The 15018-nt window shown below is 51.8% G+C and overlaps 2 protein-coding genes across 3 annotated transcripts; both read right to left on the reverse strand.

Annotated features, from left to right (window-relative positions):
• Positions 1–6569: 6569 nt before the first annotated feature.
• On the reverse strand, positions 6570–12292 carry SPEF1 (sperm flagellar 1). 2 transcript variants are annotated; one of them, XM_040447582.1, is made up of 8 exons: positions 9789–12292; positions 8764–8875; positions 8299–8455; positions 8067–8106; positions 7851–7911; positions 7523–7646; positions 7304–7407; positions 6570–7045 (listed from the first exon to the last, which is right to left on the reverse strand). In XM_040447582.1, the coding sequence occupies exons 1-8, from the start codon at positions 9895–9897 to the stop codon at positions 6721–6723; spliced, it is 1032 nt and encodes a 343-aa protein (XP_040303516.1). In that variant the 5' UTR covers positions 9898–12292; the 3' UTR covers positions 6570–6720. The 2 variants fall into 2 exon arrangements, with proteins under 2 accessions (XP_040303516.1, XP_040303517.1); XM_040447583.1 differs by having other exon boundaries at positions 6928–7407.
• A 106-nt stretch (positions 12293–12398) lies between these two features.
• Positions 12399–15018, reverse strand: CENPB (centromere protein B; the record flags this gene model as incomplete). The annotated part of the gene is made up of 1 exon (XM_040446814.1): positions 12399–15018. A coding segment is annotated over one exon (1791 nt), but the record flags the coding sequence as incomplete, so codon positions are not given.

A 15018-nucleotide genomic window follows, 5' to 3' on the forward strand; every position in this document is an offset into this window, starting at 1 on the left:
TAACAACGTGGACTCACATTCTAGCCTGGCACCAAAGACTGGCACATCAACTTGTCTTGTCCTCACCAATCCCTGTTTTCTCACATTGATTTTACCTTCTGGGACTGTGCAGACATTTGCTTTCATGATACCCTCCTTATGCTACCTTTCCACCTAGAATGCCCTTTCCATTCTCCTTTCATGGACAAAACTCACACTCCCTTCAAGACCAAGTTAAGACCTGCCTTTATTATGTCTTTGAAGACAACTTCTTCTCAAAACTATCCCTGGTGTGGGCTGTTTCAAATAGAGACTAGCTGCTAACTGGGCACTGCCTGGGGCCATTTCCTATCAACTTCCTTAAGCAAATATTGACTAAGTGTGTATGATGAGCAAGTTACTGTGCTAGGCTATGGAGTTACAGGTTCTCACAGTTCAGGGTGGGAGTACACCACACAAAAACAGCTGTGGTTTCTTGTCCCTGCCAAACACTCTTCACACTCCTAGGTGCTGGGCAGTTTGGCTGACTGGCCAATTGAAAGGATCTGCAGTACAGAGCTGCCCATGCCCTGGGATACTACAGGCTCCATTGCAGCCCAATGGGTCTGTTTACCAAGAAGAGGGATGCTAATATCAGAGTGGCGCCCAGGCCCTGGGACTTCCTGTGCAGAGGGCCTGAATAGAGCTTTGAGGGAAGCCACAGGCATCCTGGAGATTGGGGCAGTAAGGGAAGGCATTAAGAACAACTCCAGGGGCACCTGGGTGGCTCATACTTTCTCTTTCTCTCTAAAATAAAAAATAAAAGGGGCACCTGGGTGGCTCAGCCGGTTAAGCATCTGACTCTTGATTTCCATTCAGGTCATGATCTCACGGTTCTCTGACAGCGCAGAAACGGCTTGGGATTCTCGGTCTCCCTCTCTCTGTGTCCCTCCCTCGCTCATGCTCTCTCTCTCTCTCTCTCTCTCTCTCTCTCTCTCTCTCTTTCTCTCTCTCTCTCCCCAAAATAAATACATAAACATTAAAAAAAAAAAAAAAGAACAACTCCAGTTTAGGAGAACAGACTGAACTCATGTAAAATACCCATTCCAGCTCCAAACATATGGTATTCTGGACTCTATTCTTTTTAATAAAAATTAAACAATTGTAACCTTGTTGGAAAACTGCTGGGCAGTATTAAAGCTGAAAATGCCAACCCTTTGACTGAGCAGTTCCATTCTTAGTTACATACCAAAAGATGTGTATACAAATACGCATGGCAGCACCATTTGGAATAGCCTCAAACTGGAGACAACCTAAGTGTCCATCAACAACAGAATGAATAAATGAACTTCACTGTATTCATACAATGGCCTATCATACAGCAGTGACATAAAACAACCTCTACTGAATATGTGTAACAACATGGATGATTCTCACAGGCAATATTAAGCAAAAGAAGCCTTGCACAAAGATAGTATAAACTGTACTGTGTATTCTAGTACCCACCTCGGTAAACATATATATGCAATTTCTCTTGAGTATATATTGAGGAATGAAATTGCTGGGGAATAGCTGTGATGCCTTTATAAGGTGTCAACTTAGCTGCGGTGAACTACATTTCCCAGAATTCCCTTCCAATTAGGGTGGGCCACAACAGTCATTTGTAAAATATGTTTTTAATTTACTTTTTATTTTATTTTTTTTAAATTAATGTTTATTTATTTTTGAGAGGCAAAGCATGAGCAGGGGAGGGTCAGAGATAGAAGGAGACACAGAACTCGAAGCAGGGGCTCCAGGCTCCAGGCTCCGAGCTGTCAGCACAGAGCCCGATGCAGGGCTCAAACCCACAAACTGTGAGATCATGACCTGAGCTGAAGTTGGATGCCCAACTGACTGAGCTACCCAGGCGCCCTTTTTACTTTTTATTTTATTTTTAATTTTTTTAATGTTTATTTATTTTTGAGACAGAGAGAGACAGAGCATGAACAGGGGAGGGTCAGAGAGAGAGAGAGAGACAGAATCTGAAGCAGGCTCCAGGCTCTGAGCTGTCAGCACAGAGCCCAACGCGGGGCTCGAACCCATGGACCGTGAGATCATGACCTGAGCCGAAGTCGGATGCTTAACCAACTGAGCCACCCAGGTGCCCCTTTACTTTTTATTTTAGAGTGAGTGTGATTTGGGGAGAGGGGCAGGGCGGGGGAGGAGGGAGAATCTTAAGCAGGCTCCACACTCAGCACGGAGCCCAATGCAGGGCTCAGTCCCACGACTCTGGAATCATGATCTGAGCCAAAATCAAGAGTCAGATGCTCAACCTACTGAGCTACCCAGGCACCCCCACAGCAAGCATTTTGGCATGATGTTCAGAGGGCAAAAGAAAAGCAGTGGCTGTATTGGCAGACTTGCAAAGTCTAGGCAGAAGTTGTCTAGCTCATACACTTTGTTACCTATCTGCTGGCTCACGTCATTGGCATGGGATCACAGTCAAGCTTGCAACTTCTCCACCCTTCCCTGGATCCTCCTTCAGTTTCTTTGACTCCTGGGTCAGATAACAGAGGGCACCAGCCTCTCCTGAAAGACAACCATATCATCAAGTTTGGAGGTAGTGGGAACTGACACGAGCTCGAGTTGGCAATCAAAGCTTTCAGCTTATTCTCATGGGTTCCGGCTTGTCCTTTCTCTCCCCCACTTTATATCCATCCTCCCTTCCCAACGGCATGACCTGTGGACTTTAAGCTCCAGCATCAGATACAAAACAACAGTCTTGCAGAAATTGTTTAACAGTTGACCCAAAGCCAACTATGTTTTTTGTTTCTATGTTTCTATGATTAAACCCTAACTGACACAATAGCATAGGCAGGTGTTTAATTTTATAGGAAACTGCCAAACGATTTTCTGAAATGGTTGAACTCATACCCCATCAGCAGAGTACTAGGAGAGTTCTAGTTGCCTCACCTCCTCATCAGTACAAAAATTACCAGTTTTGTAAAAACATGACACTGTGCAAACCAACACAGGGCAACAGGCCACCAGTCTTCAGCCTCTGCTCTGAACCATGCCCTTGCGAAGGACAGTTTCACAATATCCATCAAGATTACAAATGTACATATTCTTTGGCCTAACATAGAATTAACCATGCAGCTATACTTGCAGGAAATACTAAATATGGATGCAGGAGGTTATTCATTGTTGCATTATTGTTTTTAACAACAGAAACAACTTACATGTCCATGAACAGAGGACTGAGTAATTAAATGTTGTACACACAATAGAATTTTATATGGCTTTTAAAACAGGAAGTTTTCAATGTAACTGTATGGAAAAATATTGTATTAGTTGAAGTTCACCAGAGAAACAGAACTAATGGGAGACGATATAGAGACAGGGCTTTAGGTTATATAGGTGATACAGATACAGACTTATTATAAGTAATAAGCTCTTGTTATAAGAGAGCTAACTGGCAAGTTGCAAGATCTACAGAATGAGTCAGCAAACTGGAACCTAGGAGAGTCAAATCCAAAGGCTGGCAGGCTCAAGACAAAGGAAGAATTGACATTTCAGTTAGAGTCCAAAGGCAGAAAGAAAAAAAAAAGTCCCAGTTCAAAGACCATCAGAAAGAAGAAAGTTTCTCTTACTCAGGGAAGAGACATACTTTATATTCTATTCTGGCCTTCAACTGATTGGATGAGGTCCGTGCACATTAGGGAGAGCAATCTGCTTTACTCAGTCTACCTTTATTTATTTTTATCTTTATTTTATTTTATTTTATTTTATTTTATTTTATTTTATTTTATTTTATTTATTTTTGAGGGAAAGCAGAGGGCAGAAGGAAAGGGAGAGAGCGTCTTAAGCAGGCTCCATGCCCAGTGTAGAGCCCGACACGGGGCTCAGTCTCACAATCTTGAGATCATGACCTGAACCAAAGTCAGACGTTTAACCAACTGAGTCACCCAGGTGCCCCTACCTTTAAATTTAAATGCAAATCTCATCTGAAAACGCCCTCACAGAAACACCAAGAATGTTTGACCAAATATCTGGGCACCCTGTGGCCCAGTAAAGTTGGCATATAACATTGACCATTGCATACCTGTAAGAGATTGTATGGAGTGGAAACTCAAGATACAGGACAGAGTGGGTAGTATGCTTCCCTTTTATGGTAAGAAAAGGGGGGGGGGCAGAATAACCATAAAGGTGAATATTTGCTTGCATTCACAAAAAGACATTCTGGAAGAATGCACAGAAACCAAAATTAACCCTATTGCATGTTTGTGGGCACCAAGTGGACTTTTTATGTGTGTTTTATCTATTCAAAACATTGAGTAACAACAAAATTTAAGTATCTTTTTGCATGCCTTCTCCTCTTCTAGGATTGTAAACACTTGGGGAGACAAATTGTGTTTTATATTTGTGTTCCTGGCATTTAGTACATAGTAGGCACTAAATAAACATTTGAGGAATTAATAAATGAATGAACCAGAAGAAATCAGATTTCCTGTGGGTGAGAAAGGGAAGAGGGGTGTGAGGATCAGAGGGGGAAAATATGGCAATGGTTGTCAGAGGGGAAGTTTGGAAAATAAGAGAGATGTTGAGAAGAGTTATAGAATTATAATGTGTGATGTAATCCACTTTCATATTTATTCCCAAGAAACATTCAATAAAATTCCCCATTGTTTGGGGGATTTAATTTGTAGGGTTTCGAACATGATTTTTGATTCAGGCACATCCAGGTATTAGGAATAGCCAGGGTTGGGGCAGGAACTCAAGGAAGAGGAACCTCCAGGACTTGGCCTAGCCTCTGCCGTGGAGGAAGCCAGCAGACTCTTGAGAGGGTGATCCCTGCCACCACGCCTGTACTCTGGGCCCACTGTCCTCCTGTCAGGCAGAACCATACCCTACCCAACCTCCTGGTCCCCAAGCCCCTCCACAAACCGTTCCTACCAGCTCCACACATAGGAGTCTCCAGGTGTGGTCCATGATGACAGATTCAGAGAACAGAACTTTGGAGAATTAGTGCAGACTATGGCAAGATAACAGTGCTAGAGCTGGGGTCAATATGTGTGAGGGCTGGTGGTTAATTTGGGGAAAGTAGAAGGTCAGGCTGAAGCCGGTGTTAACCTAAGACCAGGTTGAGTGCAGAGAAGAGGCAGGGAAGAGGCTCAGACCAAGGTCAGGAGTAGTCATCAATTGTATTTTTATTTATTATTTTAGGAGCTCAGGTGAACAGAATTGGGCTACCCATAGTCCTTAGTTCATAACGCTCTCTCCCTGCTTGTCCATAAACAGCCCACTATGAACACCTGTAAACCCACCACCTGCCCAAGGACTAAAACATTAAAAATAACTCACTCCTATGCTTCTTGTGTCTCTGCCTTCTGCTTCCTCTCAGAGGTAACCACTATCCTAGATTTTATCCTTTCATTGCTTTTTTCCTCCTCGTGGCAGACAGACAGCTTCTACAATGGCTCCCAATGATCCCTGTCTCCTGGTATTCACACCCATGCACACCTCTCCCCTTGAATGTGGGCTGGACCTCATGACTTGTAATAAATAGGATACAACAAATGTGATAGGTGTCACTTCTGTGATTATATTAGATAGGATTGTAATTGCCATCTTGCTAGAAGACTCTGTTAACTCTCTCCCTTGCTGGCTTTGATGAAGTGAGCTAGCATACTGGAAGTGACCAAATGGCAAGGAAATGAGGGCACCAGCCAACAACTAGCAAGAAACTGAAACCCTCAGTCCTACAGCCCACAAGGAACCGAACTCTGTCAACAACCAAGTGAACTTGGAAGTGAATCCTTCCCCAGTTAAGACTTCAGGTGAAACCACAGCCCTAGCCACCACTTTGAGTGCAGCCTTATGAGAAACTCTGAAGCAGAGGGCCCAGCTAGGCCACACCTGGACTCCTGACACACAGAAAAGATGAGATAATAAATTTGTGCTGTTTTAAGTTTGTGGTGATTTCTTACACAGCGATAGAAACTAATACAAGTTATTTTCAATTATTTTCTATTACAAAGAATGTTGCTATGACTATTGCTATACCCGTGTTACAGAATACAGAACACAAGAGCTTAAGTTTCCCCTGGGTATATGCTGAAATAGAATTGTGGGGTCTCAAAATGTAATATCAGTAGTCAGTAAAATTTCAGAGTTAGGGTCATATCATGGCCATAGTATCTTGTTCAGGGTTGGGAATCAAGCTTGGCCTCAGTCCATAGAACTATGGATCAAGTCTGTGAGCAGGGTTGGGAGTCACACAGAGGACAAGATTTAGGGGCCAGTCCGTGGGCAGCGTTGAGGGTGAGGGTGCAGCTACATTTGGGGAGAATCTGAAGCCTGGGTTTGGAGTTGGGTTTGGACAGGGCTAGAAGATTCTGTGAGGGTGAGTTTGGGGGTCAGTCTAAGGCCAGTGTTAGAAGTCAGGCTGTTCTAGGGCACAAGACCTGACCCTGTGATATCGTCAACCTAACAGGCAGCGGCCACCCAGGGCCCAGCTGACCAAAGGTGAAACCCACTCTGGGCCTACAAGGCTCTTTCACTCAAAATGGGGGGGGGGGGGGTGAGCAGTGCGGCTTAAGAAGGGCAAGAAATCTAGACAGAGAAGGCAGTCGCAGGAAAGATAGCACAACTTCTTTAATGGCGGTAGTGCGGTCCTGTATCTCCAAAACATTCTTAAAGGTGCCCCCCCTAGGAGGGGAGGGAAGAGTGTTTGGAACAGGCACAGCCCATGTCTTCCCCACTCCTGGCTGAAGCCACTCCTCACCCCTTCCTCTCCAGCTGCTGTGCTCTCCAGCCTCGAGTTGGGCCCCAGGTGAGCGCGCCGGAGAGGGAAGCTTCTCCCTCAGCTGCCTCGGGCAGCTTCCCCCGAGGTCCAGAGCGCAGAGAACTAGCCCGGATGGAGAGGCCGCTGTCCTCAGGGCTGGGCGGGGACCTGTTTCTAACGGTGTGCACCGAGTCGGGGCACCGCCCCCTAAGGCCCAGAGCAGGGAGCACCAAGGTGGGGCCCCTGGTGTCGGGCATGGCTTTGGGGAGCATGCCAGGTCTCTGCACGTGGCTTCTGGGTTCTGGAAAGCGGTCCATTCTCCTGACCCGGATGGAGTGGAAAGAGGTGGGTCAGTCCGGGGGGCTACGTTCTGAGGGCTCCTGCCTCACTGCCCCCCAACTCACCCCCACCCCAAGGGAGGGGAGCGCTGGCGCCCCATGAGGCTCTTTGGAGCTGCTGGCTCCGCGCGCCGGTAGATCCGTCAGTCCGTCGGTGGGTGCGTGGGTGGGTGCGTCGGTCTCGGCGTCCGGGCTCTGGCGGGTACTGGGGAGTCCCCGCGCGGTCCCGGCCGCCGCTCACCGCTGCTTACGCTCTGCCTGCTGGAGCCGCCGGGAGAGATCGTCGATGCGCACGTTCTTGAGCTGCAGCAAATGCTCTAAGCGCCTCACCTTCATCTGCAGGACCTGGGCCGCGCCGCACAAAGGTCAAGCCAGAGGCCCACTGCCTTCTGTCCCCACCACTGCAGGCCCTAAGCACCCACCGCCCCACCACCAGCCGCGCCTTCCCAGTCACCCTCACCTGCACAGTCTCCTGAGAGGCCAACAGCTCCTGCTCCTTTTCAGCGATCTGGAGGACGAAGCTTGGGTCGCCCTGCAGTGCCTGACTATATCCCGGAGGTCGGGGCGCCGGCAGCCGGCCCCCCCTGGGGTGGGAAGCAGCTTAGCGGAGGCCCGAACCTCAGGCCCCATTCTCATCCTTCCAATGCCCCTCGGCCAGGCCTTCGCTCCCCGTCCCCTACACCCGCACTTCCTGCTTTCCCAGGAACAACCTGCCACCACCCTTACCTGCCAGCCCTGTGTAGGGAGATCACCAGGCCTGGTGAGGTGGGAACTCCCAGCCTCCTTACCTGAGCTGCCCTCCTCCCTGGGGGTCTGGGGCACCTTCCCCTCGGGCCTTCTGGGACAAACCTGAGACCAGGCAAGTGGAGGAGTTAACCGTGCTGGAGTCCTATTTTCCTGACTTCTCCCTTGCTTCCCCCAACCCCGGCTCCCCTTCCCCCATAGGAAGGAAGGACAGGAGGAAAGCTTCTCCTGGGAGAGAAGAAAAGTAAAGGCCACTTTACCCACATCCATGTAGCCAGTGCCATCCTGGGGAGCCAGCTCCTGAAAGAACCCCCAGGGTTTACTGTGAGGTAGGATTCGCTCATCCCCAAGGAGCCCCATGTCTCTTCCGTGGTCCCCAAGACCAGGCTCCCTTTGCCAGACACCCTTCTCCCACACTTCTTGCCAAGGCGGGGCTTCCCGCTGCCTGGGAAGCTCCCACAAGTAGTGGGAGAAACTTGAGTGGGGTGGCACCTGTAAGGAGCCCGAGCCCTGCTTCCTGCGCCTCTGGCGCTCCTCCAGGCGCTGCCTCAGCGGAATGAGCACTAACTCCACCACGCCTGGCGCGCATTGCGCGATCTTGCGCATCACGTCCTCTGGTACCGAGAAGTTCAGCTTGCTCAGCACCTTCCTGGGAACAGACACAGGAATGGAGGACTGGGTCCTCGGGGAATGAAGTGAGGGGCGTGGGGGAGAAGGAAGGGGGTGCAGCCCTGGGGGAATGAGCCAGAATCTTGGTTGTCACGTTTCCTTTGTCTCCTCAAAAACAACAACAACAACAACAACAACAAAAAAACCCTTGATTTTGTTATCAGTTCTGCCTGCGTTGTCCCTCCCTACCCTGACACCAACAGAGTCCCAAGCTTCCTGGGATCCTGGGTGGGGGGGAGGGGGGAACGGGGTTAGAGATTTCACTAGTGCGCCCAAGTATTCTGCTACCTGTTTAGGTGACCCCAGTTGTTGAGCTTCTGTTGAAGAGAGTTGGCAGGGACATAATTGTGCATCTCCACCATCTTGGGGAAGTAAAACTTGATGACTTCTGCGACCAGGACTGAGGGAATGGAAGCAGATGTGGAAAGTGGGGGGAGGAGGCAGTAGGTAAGGGAGAAGGAGTAGGGAGAAGATGTGCGTGTAATGAGAGAATCGGGGGTTACAGAATGGTGTGACCAAGCGGATGGGTGGAGGTGTGGAAAGGGAACAGATGATAGGGAGGGAGGGGTGGTGGAGGAGAGGGAAGGAGTTCAAGAAAGCAAGATTAGAAATGAGTGATCAGCCTCCAGCATACCCAGAGAAGCAGCATCCCATCCCCATTAACTCAAGCATATGAAAACTGAGGTGTCTGGTCTTCAGAGAAGGAGTCTCCAAGAGAGCCTATCAGGAGCCTGGGGCCCCACCCTAGGCATTCACATGGACACACACACACACACACACACATACACACACTCCAACAGCAAAGTCCCAGGATCACAAACACATATGCACACAAGACCCCCTACATACATACAGGACAGAATGTATCAACAAACATATGCACATACACAAGCTCAGAATCCCACAAGACAGATATATAGAATATAGTAATGAACAAGTACATACAGAGAGATGCACAAAAACATACACAGACACACATCTTAGTCATTAAAGTCCCAGGAGGGCATCACAGACTCACACTCAGACACCACAACCACACATGCTTAAAGAATAGAACAAGGGGACATACATATAGACCCACACACAGCCATATTCCCACAGATACAGATAAACACACACGCGCACACATTTGTATAATTGAAGTTCCAGGAGATAGTCAGACACCCCCCTCCCCCAACATACACATACCCACACGCACAGAAACACAAAGAGACACATGCACACAGACCCCTTACACACGTACATACAGAATATGTAGACAAACACGGACACATGGGACACACACAGGGGTGCACACACACTAAGGTGCACACCTCCATCACTGAAGTCCCTGGAGAGATTTCTCTTGGGCCGGGATAGGGGGATGTTGTCTACCCACAGGTACAGCTGGTGCAACGCCTCCTCGTCCACGCTGCCAGCCATTGGCACCCCCAGTAAGGCAAGACCGTTCCAGTCGTGCAGCGTCAGCGCCAAACCGCACGATCTCTCAGATGCCTCTTCTTTCGCCACCGAAGGCGCCCAGACCGGCCTCTGCCTCTCAAACCGGGAAACTCGCTTCCCAGCTGGGAGCAGCCATATTGTTTTCTGAAACCATGGCAACTATCCTTGACTCGGAGGGGAACAGGGGCTTCTGGGAATTGTAGTTTTCTCCCTCTACCTACTCTCAGGCCCCAGCTTTGAATAGGCGATTAGGTGGCCTTGTCTTCCCAGCATCTGCGCCCACTCCACCTGATCAGCCACTGGCCCACCCTGGGACCTGCCAAACCCAACTGGGCCCTCAGAATCCCTGCCCCAGCATCCTCAGGGCCGAGATTCCCCTTCTGGATCCTTCAGCTATCAGTTCCAAGTGAAAGCAGCATCCCAATGTTCCTCAGCTTTATCTGGGTGTCCACTGTAATTAATCATCTGCTGCTTCCCACCTGGATTGTGTGATAGGCTGTGTGACAGTGCCTCCTTGCTGGGTCCCTCCTCAAAGCTCTGTGCTATTAAGGCCATCACCACTACTGCCCTTCCCAGCAGTGTCCTGGTAGGGCATTTAATAGGTCACCCAGACTCCCAAGGAGAATACTAGGGCTCAAGGCCAGTGCCTCGGGCAGGTTATTTAACTCCTTAACCTTATTTTCCCCCTTTGTGAAGTGGGAATGCTTCTATTTGTCCCAGTGGGGTAAGGGAGGAAAATGGGAAGGGTACTTACAGATCTGCATTTGTATGGGGACTGAGGATATGGGAATTGGCTACAGTTATAAACGCTGCAATAGCTCCTGTAAACACTCCCATAATCCCTCATCTCCCTCCAAAGAGCTGTTCTTCCATGGGTTAAAAATGGACTTCAGTAGCCAGTTCCATTTCAAAGGAGCACTATTTTTAGAAGGGTTAGGGATGTGGGTTCTGCCATAGTGAAAGGACACAAAGTAGCAGTAAAGGGGCTCCTAGGGTCAGCCAGGGAAGAAAGTTTGCTTCCACCGAAGACTAGCAATGTGGCTTTGGGCACATTACTGGACCTCTCTGTGTCTGTTTTCTCGTGGTTTCACCTACCTCATAGGGGTTTTGTGAGCATCTAAAGTGCTTAGCACAGCGCCTGGCACACAGCAAGGGCCCTATTAACATCACTTGGTGCCATCATTATTGAGATGATCTCAGTTCCAGCAGAAGAGAAGACAAATGGAAATGATTTGCCTTGTTGGTATTTGAGATGAGGGACTGGGTTGAACAGGGGCACCTGGGGAGAAACCTTCCGCTCCCATCTTACTCCAGAGCAGGCCAGGGGGGTAGGCTGGGCTTCCTTAGGACTTTCCAGTTTCCTCCTCCATAGCTCAGATGGGGGTAAGGGGAATCCCAACTACTTTTTGCCGTCACTTAGTTTCATTGTCTTTAAGGCTTACAGGGAAACCCTGAGTTCCAGGAGTGTGGAAGGCCAAGTATGGAATCGTCACTCTACCTTCCTGTTTTAATATCATACATATTGGTCTTGCCTTTCTGAAGGGACCACACCCAGGGCAGGCAAGGGACAAAAGATGGCCTAGATATCCTCCCACCCCCAACATTCCAGGGTGGAGAGAGGAAGAACTGAAAGGAAGTAGTGGGGAGGGAACCACAGTGGTGATGTGCCAGCCCTGGTGAAGGTGGGAAAACCGGTTTGGGGCCCAGAGCTGCCTAGCCTCCCCAAGCCCAGGCCCTCCCCTAGTTGGAACCAAGGGGGCCTGAGGGCCTCAATGAGGGAGGGGCTGGGCCCTGACAGGAGAAAAGGGGTTAGAGATCAGCAGAGGCACCAATCTTCACCTTTGGACTGGGGTGCCCCCTGGAGGGCACCACAGAGTGAGTTGCCCATTCTTCCTCAGCCTCTTGGGGGTGCAATGTATCCCAGGAATTTTATCTTCCTCCTGTACTGTCCCCAGGATAACCAGCCACCAGGCTCGGAAATGCTAATCACTGAAAGGCCTAAAGGGCTCCCTCTTTAAGCATCAAAAGTAAACCAAGGGAGGCCCTGTATGTACCTCCGAACTCCAACCTGGACCACAGGAGTTGCCCCAACACTCTTTTTGCTCTGCCTTCTGGCCCCACTCCTACAAGGACCAACTTTAATGGGCTTGATAGGCCTAGTTCCCAGTTTAATTTGGTCCAACAGGGATTGCTGGCTCCCTCCCTTCCCTCCTAGCCAACTGATCCTGAGCTGCTTCTTTCTAACCCCAAAGCAGGATAAGGCCCGACTTCCTCAAACCCAAGGAGATACACTAAAGACCCCTTCCTCCCCAAGCTTGGATAATACTTAGATATGGAGGTGGTCCCTCACCCCAGTCAGGGTGTAGGCTGTGGCCGCCCTCTCAACGCTTGGTTCCATGTCCCACCAGAGCAAGGACCAAAGGGAGCCAGGAAAGGACGTGTTCCCAAGACAGACGCAAGCCCAGACCATGAAGGATGCACCCTTGGCTGTTAAAACGTTCACCCCCACAAAAGGGGGGTGGACAGATTTATTGAATTCAGACTGGGAAAGGAGCGGCTGGATGGCTGGACTCTGGGCCCAGCCCCAGGCACCCTGCCCAGGATAGGGCCCTGCCAGAGAGGGAGGAGAGGCATGGCGCCTGCAGCTACCCACAAGGGAAGTGCCCATTATCACTCCCCTGGAGGGCCTCTTGGGAACCTCCAATTTGGAAAGAAAACCAAGGGCCACAGTAACCTGGACTGGGCCAGAGAAAGGGACTGGGAAGATGGGGAAGCAGGCAGAGGCAGGCTCAGGAGCCTGTGGTGAGTTAGACTGTGCTTCTCAAGGCGGCCCAGGGGCAGGGTGGGGGGCTGCCAGCCTTGTGGCGGCCTAGGCTGGACTTTCCTCTGGAGCCCTTCCCAGAATGGCTTTGGGGTCCCCCCCACCAAACACCTGGTGTGGACGGCAGAGGGGAGAGGCACTCTCCGGCCGGGAGCGTCCAGGGCCCAACCCTGGCTGCTACTGTGGCCTAGTCCACTGATGGCACGGTGTGGTAGCACCGGACAGCTCCCCACCCGCCCCACCTGGTCCCCCAAGCCCAGGGGCAAATGGGGAGGAAAGAGGACTCTGAGAAAGAGGCAATAAGCAGGCAGTGAGGCTGACCCCAGCCCTGGGCCCTACCGAGGTGGCTGGGCCTGTCACAGGGCCAGAGGAACATCACTAAAGGATCTGGAGCTCCCCATTCTGGCTCCATCCACAGCGGCTGCCCAGAGAGTCCTCTGCCCTGGGCTGGTGCTGCCACATCTGGGTCGGGCATGGCTAGGCCCAGTGGCTCAGCTCTGATGTCCAAGACCCCGAACTCCTGCCTGCCGGGCATGGTTCTTCCTGGTCACGTGGACCAGATCGTGTTCCAAATGAAGGATGTGGCTCTGCACACGGTCATCAATGGGGAAGGAAGTCAGGTACCTCTTGACCATAGCGAAGTAAGCCATGGCCTCCCCAAAGCTGGGCACAGGCACCTCATCACCATCTTCCTCCTCATCTTCATCATCTTCATCCTCCTCATCATCCTCATCTTCCTCCTCTTCCTCACTGTCAGACTCAGAGTCCTCTTCACCCTCCAGGAAATGGAGAGTAGGGCACTGGGCCTCCTCCTGGGCACTGTAGCCCCCGAAGCTGCCACCAGCTTCTACTACCCCCTGGGCCCAGTCCTCAGCCTCCAAGCCCTCAGAGGAGCTCTCTTCCTCCTCTTCCTCCTCCTCTTCATCACTGTCATCAACATCACCCTCCTCTTCCACCTCCTCTTCCTCCCCCAACTCCTCTCCTTCCCCCCCTTCCTCCTCCTCACCCTCTTCTTCCTCCTCCTCCTCCTCCCCTTCACCCTCCTCTTCCTCTTCCTCCTCTTCTTCTTCCTCCTCTTCCTCCTCCTCCTCTTCCTCCCCCTCACTCTTGAGGGCAGTGGTGATGGTGGCATTTGGGCCACCCCCGAAGCCAGCCTCACGAAAGCAGGCAGCTATGTCCGAAGGCTCCACTGCCTGCCAGGCAGCAGCCACGAAGTGCAAGGCCTCCATCAAACCTAGCTGCAGGCCTGAACGATCCTGGCCCTCTAGTGCGGCCATGGCCTTGAGTAGCATAGCCTGGCGGTAGTGGCCCTTCACCTGTTGGACCACTCCCCGCTCCAGCGGCTGCACGGTGCCCGGCGGGAAGAAGGCCAGCTGTACATGCCGCAGGCCGGAGGTATCCAGGGACTGGGCAGCCAGGCGGCCGGCCAGTAGCAGGACTCGGCGAGACTCTGCAGCCATGCGAGTGTCCAGGGCCTTCAGGTACTTGGCCAGGGCCTGCGTGGTGACACCACCCTTAGAGTTGGCGGTGTAGTCGCAAGGCAGGCCGGCTTGGCCTGCACGGGGCTTGGCTGACTTGCCGGCCACAAGCGGGGGCAGCTTCTCGCTACCGTCTGCGTTGGCGCACAGCAGGACGCTCAGGCGCTGGGTGGCCCTGCGCGCCCGTCCATCGCTGCCGCACAGCCCCGCAGCCTGGTCGGGCAGGAAGTCGTACCACAGACTGGTCTCAATGGCGCTGAACACGTCCTGGGAGGCGTAGCCCTCGGCCACCGACGGCGGCTGCTCCTCCCGGGCGCGCCAGCCCGTCGAACCCCCGCCGCTGCCCTCCGAGGGCACCGCAGGTGGGCTGGCGGGAGCCGCTGGGGGCCGGGGGGCAGCACTGCGCGACCGGGCGCGGGCCACACCGCTGCAGGACACCACACCGTGGCGCCGGCGGAAGCGGTCCAGCCAACCGTTGGAGGCGGTGAAGTCGTCCATGCCCAGCTCCTCGGCTATACGCAGCGCCTTCTCCTTGAGGATGATGCCCTTGACGGGTAGGCCAGCGGCGCGGATCTGCTGGAACCAGGCGATGAGCAGCCCCTCGAGCTTGTCGTAGGGGGACAGCTTGTTGGTCTTGCGGCAGGTGGAGGCCACACCGTACTTGCGCTCCGACGCCAGGATGGCGCGCTTGTTCTTCAGGATGGTGCTCAGCGTGGACGGCGGGATGTTGAAGCGCCGCGCGATCTCGCCCTTGCGCAAGTCCGGGTTCTCCTCCACCTCCTGGATGATCCGCGACTTCTCCCG

This window comes from Herpailurus yagouaroundi, unplaced genomic scaffold (assembly GCF_014898765.1).
Source record: "Herpailurus yagouaroundi ecotype Mexico unplaced genomic scaffold, PumYag 196, whole genome shotgun sequence".
NCBI lineage: Eukaryota > Metazoa > Chordata > Mammalia > Carnivora > Felidae > Herpailurus > Herpailurus yagouaroundi.